General features: G+C 40.7%; 1 protein-coding gene across 1 annotated transcript in view; it reads right to left on the bottom strand.

Annotated features, from left to right (window-relative positions):
• hcn2b (hyperpolarization activated cyclic nucleotide-gated potassium channel 2b) overlaps positions 1-15,635 on the bottom strand; it is a 66,666-nt gene that overhangs the window by 36,701 nt on the left and 14,330 nt on the right. The window contains exons 3-4 of the mRNA XM_017701393.2: positions 14,377-14,538; positions 2,318-2,536 (exon numbers count right to left, since the gene is read on the bottom strand). Of these exons, the coding sequence (XP_017556882.1) occupies positions 2,318-2,536; positions 14,377-14,538 (381 nt within the window). The remainder of the gene's footprint in view (positions 1-2,317; positions 2,537-14,376; positions 14,539-15,635) is intronic.

Genomic DNA, 15,635 nt, shown 5'->3' with positions numbered 1-15,635 from the left:
GTAGAGCAATCCCTCAAGAAGTACACCAAGCCAACTTATCCACGTCAAGCTTATGCATACATCGTTATCCTTTCAAATGAATCCTTACAGCATAATCTGTATGTCACGTTTGACCAGCTGGCTATGCAATGTCTAAGCTTTCAGCACGTTAGGCCAGTCCAATCCATAATGCTAACACACAGCCTCCAATGTAAATGTAAAATCACAGCTCCACCTTATGTGTGTAATACAAGTACAGGTGGGAGTTCATATATAATGTCTAGGTTACTTGTTCCATTTCCTTAGGTAGCAAATCCAGAGGAAAGTCTCTTGCCTTTTTATGTGCAGTGTCTCCATCACTGTCACGTCCCTGATTCAAGCTGACTGCTGACCTCAAGAAGAACCCAATAATATTAGAACATACACTCTTTGCAGTTTTCATGGTGGCCTCAGCTCTTTGGAAAATACAGTCACCTTTGAGGTCATACTGTGACCCAGCAAACGCAACGATTACTTCTCTCCATGAAAAGTAACGTGAAGAGAGAAGAGTCCATGTGCAGAGAAAAGTGAGAACAAAACAAAACAGCATGGAGATTTGACGGCAAGCCAAATAGTTGGCGACACAAGGAGAGGCGCTGCAAAGTGGGGACATTGCAGTAAACAAATGCCAGATGCCGCTATTAGAATCAAAGAGCCACCAATTACTATGGTGGGAGGAACGAGCAACGGATCAGATGAGAGGGATGCCAGGTCGGCGAGAATACCCAGAGTTCCCTGTTGCATCAGCGGCCCATCTGAGCAGACACATCCTCGCTTAACAGGCCACAGCCTTCGCCTTTGATCCACCTAGATCAAACAAATGATGACACATGAAACGCCTGCAGGTGCACCTTGCTCGAGAAGTACCGTACCAAAAGGTGTTGGGCCCATTCAAGCATGTGCTGTTGTTTTTACAGAGGGATTCAATCCAGGTTATAGTCTGTTGATTTCTATCCATTCTGAGTAACAAACGTTTCAACGTTTTAGTAGTGAACTTGTTTCCCAGCAGGGAACCCTAAGTCCCTTCTGGGCTGTCAGATTTCTATATTTCTGTGAAATATTAAAAATTTTAGTTCATGTTTATTTAATATAATCGCTGTGATCTTTTTAAATTTAAACTCTGCAAGTATTGTAGTAGCATTTATTTCTTGTCAGGCTTTGGTTGGAAAGTCAGGATATTTTTTTCTGTCGTCTAGTTAGATACAGCCAAGCGAGCTCTCCCATTGGTTAGGACTCCAGGAGCTGAACTGAAGGCTTTATGTGTCAGATTAAGCACTAGCATAATCAGGAACTAACCAGTGGAATCCACCAATCACATTTTGGCATACAAAATGTGGGACCAATTTTGTGAGAAAAAAAGATAGATATGTCACTGACTGCAAATACCAATGACAGGCTCAGCAATGCATTAGTCTGTTGGATTTGGATTTGGAAAATAGCAGCAGGTCTATGCCAGGAGGTAAAATATATGTTAATATGCCTGTTACAAGCAAAATATTTAGCATTATCACAGCAATGTTTATCCTATTTTTTGATCAGGTTTTGACAGTTATGATCCAAACTGAAGGCCATCTTGTAGTGACAGTGACAACAGTGCTTAGTTAAAAATGGCTAAATGACTTCAATACTAGTATCATGCCTTCCGCCCGAAGACTGCTGGGATAGACTCCAGCACCCCCCGTGACCCTGATGGAGAAGCGGCTTAGAAAATGGATGGATGGATGGATGGATGGATGGATGGATGGATGGATGGATGGACTTCAATACTACCAAACATATCAAAATTCCATGTCATTCAACACCAAATTTCAGTACCTCAGTAGTCTGTCTTATGAGTGTCCAGGACTAAATAAGCATGCTTGTTTCAAAATCTAGACTGGTCATGAGCTATCTAGATAACATTCCATATGCATGCTATTAATAGCAGAACTTCTTCTTTACTATATGATCTGTTGTCGTTAGTAAATACATCTACTGCCACTACCTCCTACTCAGCTCTGGTTTAAACCTGTTGTCTGTTTGCAACTTAAAAATAAAAAAGGCGTCTCCTTAGTATTGATTTTCAAAGGTTTTGAATATTTCCAGCCCTAGTCACCAAACTATCACTAACCAAATAAGGATTTTATGTACCAATCAATGCTGAATTGCATCCAAAAGTTTTTAGTCTGATAAACTTTACATAGCACACTGTTCTGAACCTGATAAGAATTGCTGGGTCCTTGCAGTTTCAAACAAATTTAAGCTCTAAACAGTTCACCCTCAAGAAAACTGGGCATGCGACGCTCCAGACTCTACTCACCTTTTCCTGGTACTGGCGACGTGAGGAGTCCAGGGACTGGATCAGGGCGGTGGCATGGCCGATGAACATGGCGTAACAGGTGGCTCCCACGATCATGCTGAGCATGGTGAGCCAGATATCAGACATGCTCTCAGGGGCCTGGCGCCCATACCCAATACACAGCATATGGCTCATGGCCTTGAACAGGGCGAATGAGTACAGCTCGCTCCATGAGTCGTTCTGCACAGATAGAAAAAGAGAGAGAACCGAGAAGGTTTTCATACTGACCGTCACAAAGGATTGCTCAAGTATCGCTGACAATAACAATGAATTTTTAATTAATAAATGATTTCTTTTACCACAGCAGCCATAAAATGCCATTTCCACCTGTTTTTGGAGAAGGTCCCACATTTTTCTGAGGCACTTTGTTTCTTAAATCACCATATTTTCAAAACTGGAAGCAACATGATTTTTGTCAGATGAGAAAGCAAGTCAGTATTTATGAAAGAGTATTTTGATTGTTCATTTTTTGTTTAGCTCCCTTGCTGTGGGTTCACACCCCTCCCCTTTCACCCCTCACTGTTCGCTAGCAGCTCAACACAGAGTTAGAAAGTTTTCGAGAGTTCTAGAGAGCCAACAGAGCCATAGACAATCTGATGTTAGCATTACAGGGGATAATATGAATAATAGTCACTTTCCATTCTGTCAGTAGAACAGCCACTGCAGAGACTACATGAGAATATCACAACATATCACAATAATTTCCCAACATAGTCCTAATTTCGCAGTTTAACTGTGTTAGTCATATCATCACTTAACCCTTGTGTGGTGTTGGGGTCTGTGGGACCAATTTTCAATGTTTACCAAAAGAAAAAATGATGTGATTTATTATTATTTCAACCCCAGATTCCTTGGCCTTTGCTCATTTTCTGTGACGAACACATAAAATAACACATTTTCAGTGAGTTTACACGTAACACCCCCAATATTACGCATGTGGTGTTGGGCTGAACCTGGGAATAAAAGTGTGGAGGTGCTGTATCCTTCACTCTGTTCTCCTCCAATATGGCCTGCTGTTAGTGTGTGTGTCTGTGTGTGTATGTGTTTGTATATATATGTTTGTGTGAGGGAGGACAACATGGACAGGCTGCTGACTGGCTACAGCTGCTAAAGGAGAACCCCACGCTAGCCACTTGTGATATTTTAAACATCTGGAATTTTTACATACATTTTTATGGATTGTTGATTTAAAAAAACAATGATGTGGTGGGTCCCCCAGACCACTGAATAAGAAAAACATGAATACCACACAAGGGTTAAATATCTTTTAGCTCAAACAACACTCATTTGAGAAGCAGTATGGCATCCTGCATTGTCTGAAGTGAGCACAACAAGAACTGAAGTTGCTGAAGTACATCTGGGCAATTCTTTTTTGACTGTTGGGGGCCTGCACATTTTTCTCACCTTGTCTCCTTCAGGATGCTTACGTTTGTGTCATAATCTTGGCTCAGGAGGAGCTCGCCAACCTCAATAAAAAAGCCTCTGTGACTAGGAGTCTTGGAGTCTGCCCTCTGATTTCTGCATACTGTGCCAACCTGATAGATTCATTACCCACACTCTTTTGTTCAGCCTTAAAAAGGTAGTCGGGGAGTGCAGTGCTGTTTATCTTTTTAGTTAGGCTTATGTCCTGGCTCTCTTTTTCTCTCTCACTCTGCCTCTGTCTCTCCAAGACATCTGCATATGGCCTCAGCTGCTGCTCCGAGCCGCCGGCCGCCTTGTTATAAAAGCAGCTGATTTCTCCTGGACTGGCCTGATGGGTTTCTACGCAAATTTCCCCATCACGAATTTGCATTCTGTAGGAGTGAGGAGGGTTAGGCGAGGAGACCAGAACACTGTATTGAGGAGATAAAGTCAAGCAGGCTCTGATTGATTTTAAATGAGGAACAGGAGAAAGGAGAGAGAGGGATGCTGAGGAAAGAGGCTGATGGGTAATTAGGGAAATAGCGTGAGGATGAAAGAAGAGGAATTGGGGTGCCGAGACGTCTGGGAAATTGTCCCCTCATCCTCCCGTTCCTCAGGTTCACAGCCCATTGGGCACGCAGGCTACAGTGGGCAGTCACTCGGTGTGCACTCGTGTTTGTCATGCACACATTGGCATTCCCATTTGCTCACATTCACATAAGGAATAAGAGAAAAGCGATTATTTCACAGGCAGACACTAAAGAGGTCATCTCATCCCCTCACAGGCTATACAGAAAACACTTTTCTTTGTGGGTTTTAAGCTCTTGCCATCTCCAGACCCACCTCTGGTTTAGGTGCTCTTGGTCTATTTATTTTACCTTTGTAAATAAGTTAACATCCTCTAAAGAGAATGCGCTGTTCTGAATTTAATATATTGAATGCTTTTATACATATGCTTTTTTCCAACATGTTAAACTAAAAATTTTATATTTTTATATGTAATATATATATATAAACTCTCTGTTGTAGATGTGTTACTCTATCAGTAAAATAAACAAAGTATCATTTTACCAGGTGTGCTCAAAACACCCCGGTGACCCTGAGGGAGAAGCGGCTTAGAAAATGTGTGTGTGTGTGTGTGTGTTTTTGTAAAGAGCTTTGTAACTAAATCATAAAAACAAATAATTTTCCAAAATTAATGTCAGTTTTTATTTCTTTACACCATTCAGAAGCATCATCTAACCCTTTACATAACGTGAACATTTCACGACGAATGGATCAATAAAAATATACAAAACATTACTTTGAATAAAGTCTTAAAGGGGCACTACAGCCTGACAAGGAAACCCCCCTCTTAATGATCTTGAAGCTTGGGGGAACTTTAGAAAAAGAAAAAAACGCTTTATGGTTGATTTTTAGGGGTGGTATTTTTTAAATGTTTGTGTGTTTGTAGCTAGCGAGAAAAAAAAAATTCAAAACACAGAATGCCAGTACAAGCGTATGCATGCATGCATAAACCCCCATCTCCTCCTGTCATGGGCTAAAGAGATGGAAGTTTATGTGTGCATAACTCTCATAATCTTAAACCCCCAAAATCTTAAATGTGTCTCTAGTCTGGTCAGAGTGTCCCTTTAAAGTCCAGTACATTTTTGTTCTTCTCCTAAAAAGCGGCCATTTCTGAGGTGTAAGGCTTGTTATGGCAGAGATGTGTTGTCTGGCAGTCAAAGGTCTGTAAATAGTGTGTAAGTAAAGCTAATGTAATAGTCCTGCTCAAGCAGCTTTTGTTTGTTCACATTCAGAAACTGATCCAGGCCACAGCATGCCACAGAGATCTATTTGCTTCATCAATAGAGCATATCAATTGCATTGATACTGCTTTCTTAAAGCTGTGTGGGGGACATTGATCAGTTGGCTGCCAGGCCACAGCCCACACTGTGGCAGTTCAGTAAATAGACAGAAAAACTCCCAGAGGCAGAGGGACAGTGGCACACTTCTCCAAGGACAATATGCAAATTCCTGCTCTTAGTGGCCTTGCGTAAAGGCTGTGCTTGCCCTATAAAGAAATAAACATTTGAAACAGATAGAACAGATTTATAATGCAGCTTCAGCACCTGTACACTAGCTTTTAGTAAGTTTCTAGTTAACAGAATTTCTGTTCTTTGTACAGGGAAACACATTAACATTACTGTCAGTGGTTACTGACCATATGCTATGAATGTGGCAGATACACTTTAGGTGAAAAAGCACTTGAGTTACCCTTTTAGGGCTTTCAGGTCTCCCATGCAAGAGTTGTTTTCTATTACTGAGGCACTGACTGACTGAGTGACTGACTGGCACCCATTGTTGAAACATGCACAAACAGTAGGTGGCAGAATATTCCTACTTAAAAGAAGTGGCCCAAAAGCACCCCAAAGGCACTCTTACCCCAAATGTAGAGCTAACATAGAATTAATGAAAGAAAAAAATATATTTATTGAAACTTATCATGAGTCTTACAAAAATTACAAAAGCTATCCGAATAACAGGTACAGTAACAAACCTTACTGTGTGTTACACAGCTGCCAAGTGGGAAGAGGTACAGAAGCATAAAGTTCAGAACCAGTTCTTCCCCCAGGTCAGTAGTGCTGGTGTATCGGTCTATAGGCCTGTCACTGCACCTCTGAATCATCATCATGATGATCTCCATTCCACACCTCAACAAACTCACTCTGATCTTACTGCACCTTCAATCTAGAAATCTATACTTACACATATATATATTGACATTTTGCACATCTTCTATTCATATCTTGTATAAGCTGGAAGATTTTTATATCAATATTCTATCCCCTGTGTACCTGCATCTCATTTATTTATCTACCTCAGACTCATTTACTGCACATACGGAAATATGTGCAACAGTACATATCATATTTTTATTTTAAAACGTATTAATGTACAACAACAGCTAGTACATGCCCTAGTACATTTATTTTTTTGGCCAATGTAGCATTGGCTACTTCATACATTATAACGCTAGTACTATTGGCTTAGCTATATGCTAGCAGCCAGAGAATGAGTGTTTTTGCTTATATTTTTGCACTGTCGGGGGAAAATAGTAAATATGCTTGACTCTGTATGTGATTCTGTGCCAACAGATAAGTGCAATAAAAATGCCATTTTATTCCAGCAGACAAAGTAAAATTCCTTTATTCTATATGCTGGGCTTAGTCATGGGTCCTAGAGCAGATGGCTTGATGCAAAACTTGAGAAATGAAAGACTGGCAGATCCTGGAGGGAGTATGAGCCGAAGAGGTTGAAGGAGGTCAAAATTTAAGCGGTTACTGTAACTGCTTAAGCAGGCCCTTCAGCCTAGTGAAGCTACCATGATCAGCACGAGAGAAATGGAAAAAAACATTTAGCTGTTAGCAAGGCTTACATGTATTTGACATAAGGCTAAAGCAAGTTCACAGGTCCCTGAAGGTCTGTAGTGGACAGAAAGAAGAAAAGGCAGAAACATGCGCTGTCCATAACTCTTATGTGTTGTGATGGCTCAGCGAGGCATTGCAATGGCTCTTGTAATTGAATAAATAACGGGGTCTAATTAGCTGTAATGCATGAGGGCTTTCCTGTGGTGCTGTTTGCCTTTAAGTCTCTGTATGTGGTCCATTCACAGTGCGTGGAGCAGAGGAGAACTATGTGCAATGAATTTTGGTTGTGTCTGTGTGCGATAGGGTGATAGAATTTTTTAAATATGTCTATATGGATGTACTATTGTACATTATTTTAATGTTTGGTGAGCTTATGATCAATAAATGAAATAATGGATTTTAGTGGTGTAGAACTTCATAATACTAAACAGTTTCCATCCACTGTGGAATGGGTCATGGATCACAGGGTACACACTGATCAAAGAGGCTTTCTCTGAGTTGTATTGATCTGTCAGACTGGAATTAAGGAGCAAATTACACTCAAACTATCACAATTCAATTTATATAAGACAAATTCAAATGTTATTTAGATTAGCTTCCTACTGCTGCCCTCGCTTGTCCAGTGTTCAATGCATTTTTTTTAAACGTTTTTTTCAATGCTCACCTTATAAGAAGGAAAAATCACATACAAGCTGCAGTGTTTAATGTTATGGTTGTCATTTCGCACCACTGAACTTGAAACTTTTCTGATGCTGAAGAAAAAAAAAACTTATCCTCATCTTTTTCTAACTGGATGTCTGCTGTTAAGCTCCTGTCATGCTTTGTGCTCACTAGCTTGACAACACCTGTCATTGCATTTTTCAGTTTTCAAACCCTCCAAGTGTCTGGTTTCTTCATCACTGCAGTCCAAACATTTGAAATCCAAACTTTACAGATCCGTAGAGCCTCACAATTTTACTGAACCGACCAAAATGCTTTGAAACTTGAAAGATGTTTTACATACCTTCTTCACAGTGGGGAACCTGATTATTACAGAGCTAGGCCTTCAATTCGGCCTATTAATGTCAAATCTTGGTTAAAAAAACTCATCTTTACAATTATTACAGTCATTTCTGTTAGTGCCTCAATAGGACTACAAAATAATAATATTATGTTAATAATTATTATTATTATGGAAACTCAACAAGAGCTCAGAGACCCACACAAACACCAGTGCGAGTGAACAAACATGCTTTATTTACATATTTAAACAAAAACAAAACCGAAACTTAATCCTTCATGGCTTACTTAGTGTCACGTGCAAAGAGTCCCTTCGCTTCTCACTCTCTTGCGTGCCTTTGGCCTGGAGCCCTGCATCTTCTCTGCTACTCTCCAGAGAGAGCTCGTTTTAAAGGTGTCCATGCTCCTCATCAGGCAGTGGTCACGGCTCCATCTCTCCACCACCACATTCCTCCCCCTTAGAGCACAGCCACCAGAATCAAAGGTAAGGCAAGGGCTGGTGGCTGAGCCCAAGCAGGAGAGGCAGGGAAAGAGAGGCACCCCGCAGTGCTATAGATTTCCTGGCATCCTCCATTATGCCAGGTGGTGCGCTCAATACAGTAGGAGCCCTGGTACCAAACAGGGCACCAGAAGGCGTTGTAGATGCTAGTGTGCCCTCCAGGACAGCAGGCGGCGCTAGCGACGTTTTACAGTCATTCTTTCAGTCAGAACTGCTGGAAACATTGCTTTCCATTTCTAACATCTGACTAAAACCTATGACTAAAACCTACCAGTCATATTCACAGTCAGTGATGTATCTAGACCTTCCAGAAGTAGTAGAGTGACTTTAATTTTGGTTGATTCCTGTTCCTTCCTAACTACGTTTGTAGTTAATCTAATACATTAGGCTTTCAGTTCAGATCCTGAAGACCTAACCAATGGGACAGCTCACGTAGCTGTGTCTTCCTAGGCACCACAGAGGTTTTCTAATCATTCTCATGATTGAACCCCTCTGCTTTCATGAACTTATTTGTTTGCAAACAAAAAACCTAGTAATGAAATTACTACAGTATTTGCATAGTTTTAATACAAACATGATTGTGTTGAATAAAAACTGAACCACTGGTTCTTTAGGGGACCAAAAGCAGTTCTTCCACAGCATCACTCCCAGGAACCCTTTTTGCACCTTTATTTTTAAGCATAGCTTACATAATGAGCAAATATCACCTTTATCTTTACTGTTTTCTTAAAATAAACAACTATAAGGTTTTTATTTAGAAAGAGGAACCACCAGTCATTTTTATACTTTCTTTCTCGTGTGAGTTAATGTGGCTGAACTGCTTTATTCCTGTACAGTGAAGAATCTGAACTGAAAGCACTTCACTTCACAGACATGATGAAGTGTGGAGACGGATCATTTAATGCTGCGTCACTCGTTTGAAGCAATCCTCTTTCCCAGAGCTGCTGACTCTGATTGCTAAATGATACCAAAGACTAGTATGGTTTAAGTACTCCTAAATGAATGATAGTAATACGGGTGCCATGTGTTTTCTAAATCTACCTAAATGCAGTGTAGGACTCAGGTTTGGGTCCAAACTGAGCCATGTGTGCTCTCTGGACAGAAGTTTCCAAGCACAGTGCTGCAGCATCACCACCAGGATAGAAAGATAATAGGGACGTTTAAAACAAGGCTTCAATCTCTAAGGCATTTGTATGCAGTTTAGCACTTGGGTGCTCTCCTTTGAGTTTGCCGGAGCGTTCAACAATGCAGCATCATTAGGGGTTTGAGCTCTAAATGCAGGAGCTGGAGATTCAGTAAGGAACTGCCATTAAAACAGTAGCTTGACGAAAAAAATGTTTGGTGGAAGCTTCTTTAGTTTTGCAAAGGAAATAAAGTACACTATATTTCCAAAAGTATTCACTCACCCATCCAAATGATTGAATTCAGGTGTTCCAATCACTTCCATGGCCACAGGTGTATAAAACGAAGCACCTAGGCCTGCAGACTGCTTCTACAGACATTAGTGAAAGAATGGGTCACTCTCAGGACCTCAGTGAAGTCCAGCATGGTGCCATGATAGGATGCCACCTGTGCAACAAGTCCAGTCATGAAATTTCTGAGGCACATAGTGCATAGAGGTCACCAACTTTCTGCAGAGTCAATCACTACAGACCTCCAAACTTCATGTGGCCTTCAGATTAGCTGAAGAACAGCATAAAGAGCTTCATGGAATGAGTTTCCATGGCCGAGCAGCTGCAACCAAGCCTTACATCACCAAGCATAATGCAAAGCGTCAAATGCAGTGGTGTAAAGCGCGCCACTGGACTCTAGAGCAGTGGAGACGTGTTCTCTGGAGTGATGAATCATGCTTCTTCATCTGGCAATCCGATGGACCAGTCTGGGTTTGGCGGTTGCCAGGAGAACGATGCTTGTCTGACTGCATTGGGCCAAGTGTAAAGTTTGGTGGAGGGGGGATCATGGTGTGGGGTTGTTTTTCAGGAGTTGGGCTCGGCCCCTTAGTTCCAGAGAAAGGAAATCTTAATGTTTCAGCAGACCAAGAGATTTTGGACAATTTCATCCTCCCCACTTTTCTAGGGACAGTTTGTAGACGGCCCCTTTCTGTTCCAACATGACCGTGCACCAGTGTACAAAGCAAGGTCCATAAACACATGGATGAGCGTAATTGGTGTGGAAGAACTTGACTGGCCTGCACAGAGTCCTGACCTCAACCTGATAGAACACCTTTGGGATGAATTAGAGCGGAGACTGCAAGCCTCTTCTCATCTAACATCAGTGTCTGACCTCACAAATGTGCTTCTGGAAGAATGGTCAAAATTTCCCATAAACACACTCCTAACCCTTGTGGAAAGCCTTCCCAGAAGAGTTGAAGCTGTTATAGTTGCAAAGGGTGGGCCGACATCACATTAATCTCTACGGATTAAGAATTCAAGTTCATATGTGTGTGAAGGCAGGCAAGCGAATTCTTTTGGCAATATAGTGTATCTAACAAATAATGGACACTAATAACCACCTGTTAGCATCGTGCAAACAGGACGCCTAAATCATCAAACACTCACCTCAAACCACTATGATTTGTTAATTACAAGTAGACTTGCTTATGTGGTTTCTCACACTGTCATTTTATGGCATTTATGTTGGTCTATATAGCTTTGCGCAGTTTGATGAATTACAAAACCGATGCTAAAATGTCAGAATTACAGAATCTGTCCCATCCATAGTTTGTACTGTGTATGAGTTTGAATATCTTGGTTTTAGGCCACTGTCAGTGTCGTTATGCAGAACTGGGAGGAGACGAATAGCAGATGGAGGATACAGGGAAGGGAGGTGGGGAGGGGGTCACCAAGAGTCTGGAGCTGGCAGCCTGAAGTAGGCGAGAGGAGCAGGTGATGGCATCGTTCCCCCCCACTATGCCATGAGATTAACACTGTCAAACACTGATGACATCAGCTGAAGGAAAGGAAAGTGATTTTCATACTTGGCTGCAGCACTTTCTCGCAGAGAGAACAGAGTAAAATATGTCCTCCAACAAATGACTGCCTTTTAATTTGATACAGAGGTACATTTTGGTGTGATTTGCTACTTTTTCCTATGACCTATTGTACTATCCCTAGCTTGTCTTTAAACAACATTCAACTCAATATCTATTAAATGTGACTGAATGTTAATGTAGAACGTGACAGAAACTATTCAATTTAATCCTAAACTTAAACCTTACTTTTTATATTAACCTCAGCCCAAAACCTAAAATTAATCCTTACTTTAAATTCAACCCAAAATCTACATCGAATCTCAACCTCAACTTCAACTAAACTCAACCACAACTGACCACTTATGATTCCCTACAGAACCATTCTGATTCTTCAGATTCTTTTAAAGAAGCCTTTTAGCAAAGTGTACGAGAAGATTCGAGAACTTTTTAAAGTTATGTGAAGCTTCTAGACTCTAAGATATGCCAAAAAGGGTTCCTTATGCAACACCAACAAAGAACCAGTTTAGTTTCCCTAAAAAATCTTATGGAGAAACCTTTCTATGAATGTATGAAGTTTAAAGAACCTCTGAAAAGGCTCTAGGAAGAGCCTTTAAATAGGTATAGAACATTTACATTATGTGAAAGCTCTTTAAAAAACTTTTTCTGAAACATGGTTCTTTTGGGAACCAAAGGTAGTTCTTATAAGGCACTGCTCAAAGAACCATTTGTGGCACCTTTATTAAGAGAGCATACCAATTAAACTCTGTAGAATATAGTTACTTATATAGGCAGTTGTGGGCTGGAGGTTAGGGAACCAGCCTTGTGACCGGATGGTTGCTGGTTCGATCCCCTGAGCCAGCAGGGACTGAAGTGCCCTTGAGCGAAGCACCTAACCCCCAACTGCTCCCCGGGTGCTGTGGATAGGGCTGTCAACCACTCCAGGCAAGTGTGCTTACTGTCCCCCTAGTGTGTGGTGTTTCACAGCACGCATGGGTTAAACGCAGAGGAGAGATTTCCCCCGTGTGGGACTAATAAAGGTCACTTAACACTTAATCGTTTTAGCTATAACGGTACTCAAACCAAGAACTACTTACAATACACTGAGTAAGACTCCACACAAATAAGTGCATAAGACGCTGATTCAAAAAGATGCTCTTTCTAGAAATAATGACACTGAAATACATATGAGAAGGTCTGATTTCTTAATTATATTTTGCATTACTACAGTACTAATGTCATTCAATTTAACCTCCAACAATGCCTTGGTCTTATCTCACTGTGAAAGAAAGGTGAAGCTATTCAGCCTTAGACATTTGCACATCAGCAGGTGGGCAAGAGCTACTCCAAAATTCAGTGCAAGGGCTGTGAACTGAGTTACACAATACACAGGGGACAGCCTGCAAGACATTCGTCTTCTCCTTAACTCCTCACAGAGCGACAGGGCCTTTGAGGTAAGTTTCAGAGAGTTTTCTCTACAGTGAGAATCTCATAGCTCTCATTTCCTGGGATAGCAGGGAGGAGCAGCAGTAGACTGTGACTAATAAATGCAGAGGTGAGTTGAGGAGTCATAAACTATACTCAAATGAAAGGACATTGCATGAAAACAAAAAACAGTGACTGAAGCAGAAATACATGCTTCTCATATTAACACGGAGCAACAACATTGAAGGAATTGATTACCTGTTTCCTCGAAAAATCACTCCAAACTATCTTAAAAATAAAAGTTTGGAAACGGTTCTCCGCTTGGATGTACAGGTATAAGATAAACTTTTAATTTATAAATACGACTTTACACTACGCTAACCCATGAACCCTTTTTTTGCAGTGGCCATAAAATGAACGCAATTACACCTGTTTTGGAGGTCAGTTAAACTATGCAACACTAATGGAATTTAGATTTCATCAGAAACGTGTGTGAATTTCATATTTTCACTGTGTTTAACTGATGTTTTATTGTTTTGTATTGCTGTACACATTTTTGGTTGTAAAGAAAGCTGCAGTAAAACACTGTCACAGCAGCAGTTACTGCCCACAAAGGGGACCTTAGACTAAACAAGCATGAGAACTGCTGCTTTAGGAAACCAAAAGTACAATAAAAACCTTTTTATCTTTCTAAACCTTTAGTTTCATGAGTGTAGCTCATAAAACATCTGTCCATTAAAAACTCTTTATGCTTGACAGAGAGAGAGGTGGCTGAGAGTGTAGCCACAGAGGAACATACTAAAACCAAATGAAATTTGGTGACAATGGGCAACAAATAAAATGCATTCTCCACAAATAAACAATACTGGAAGAAAATTTTAGGTTGGTCATATTTAAAAAACAAAATTCACTCATTTACACTTTTGGAAAATCTGGGAATGCACCAATATGGGTATTTCTCAGCTATTTTTATTTCCGTATTTTTATTTCCCTACAACATTTGAACGCCGTGCTCCAAAATCATTTAGAATAAAGCCTCTATACATCAACCTGCATTAAAAGCTAAGAACGTTGTTGCCTTCTCCTGTAAATTTACTATTCTGGACATGTTTTTCTTTGGACAGCAATGATCTACATTGCACATCTCTGACAATGCTGATACATAAACACTTATAACATGTAGAAACTAGGACTTGATTCACCTGGATTAGCATTGCAGTGGAATATTGCATTTGATTATATAGGGTCACACTGTCATGGAAGGGCTACATTGGTTTCATTGTGCAGACATTAGGGCTGTGCTGGAGATGAATCTTACCACCATCTTGTTGAGGGACACCCAGCAATCGGATGGGAAGTCCTGAAGCATGGGCACCAGAAACTGCAGGCAGCCGTCCCAGTGACACAGCAGCAGCATCATCCCAATTAGGTTAATGATTCTCATCACAGCACTGGCAAGGTCATAGGTCATGTGAAAGATCTGTCAACAAACCAAGAGGAGCCAAAGTCAGTGTGATGAAGGAGAAATCCATGAATATACACTCACCAGCCACTTCATTAGGTACACCTTGCTAGTAAAAGGTTGGACCCAATTTTGCCTTCAGAACTGCCTTAATTCTTCGTGGCACACTTTCAACAAGGTGTTAGAAACGTTCCTCCAAGACTTTGGTTGGTTATTTGAGTTACTGTTGGCTTTCTGTCATCTCAAACCAGTCTGTCCATTCTCCTCTGAATCTCACTGGATAGTTCCTCTTTTTCGGACCGTTCTCTGTAAACCCTAGAGATGGTTGTGCATGAAAATCACAGTAGATCAGCAGTTTCTGAAATACTCAGACCAGCCCGTCTGGCACCAACGACATGCCACGTTCAAAGTCACTTAAATCACTTTTCTTCCCCATTCTGATGCTCATTCTGCACTTCAGCAAGTTGTCTTGACCACCTCTACATGCTTAAATGCATTGAGTTGCGGCCGTGTGATTGGCTGATTAGCTATTTGTGTTAACAAGCAACTAAACTACTAGGTGTATTAACTAGTGAGTGTAGACCTGTCATGTATAAAATAATTTATAATCAGCCAAAAGTTTTATTTTCAAGCATACCACAATATATAAAGAACACGAAAATATATAGGGAGATTCACTCCAAAGAGCTCAATATTCTGTAATAACTCTTGTTAGGGTGAAGCAATCTGAACCAAACAACATGAAATGTGCTGCTCAGTATATGTAGTTTTGAACAAGCCAGGTTGCCCCTGCATCAGAGTGATGAGGTATGTTCCGGACAGCCGTTGCAATGTTTAACATCCCTATATGCTTGCCGATACATTCAGGAACATGGAGCGGCACATCGAAATTTGTCTGGCATAAAATGGAGATCACTACCAGCATTGCCTGTAATGCAATCAATTACACATATGTGAAGTTATGCAGTGTATATTTATGGTTCAAACTGCTTCATCCTAAAAGGAGTTACAACAGAATGTCTCCCTGTATAATCAACATAACTAATGTATGCACTAATCGGTGCAGTGTATTATTTATCATCATTTAGGTCAGTAGAGGTTATAAACACTAACTT

This window comes from Pygocentrus nattereri, chromosome 15, assembly GCF_015220715.1.
Source record: "Pygocentrus nattereri isolate fPygNat1 chromosome 15, fPygNat1.pri, whole genome shotgun sequence".
Lineage (NCBI taxonomy): Eukaryota > Metazoa > Chordata > Actinopteri > Characiformes > Serrasalmidae > Pygocentrus > Pygocentrus nattereri.
Note: the sequence above shows the minus strand (reverse complement) of the source record. Positions and strands in the feature narration are given on the sequence as shown.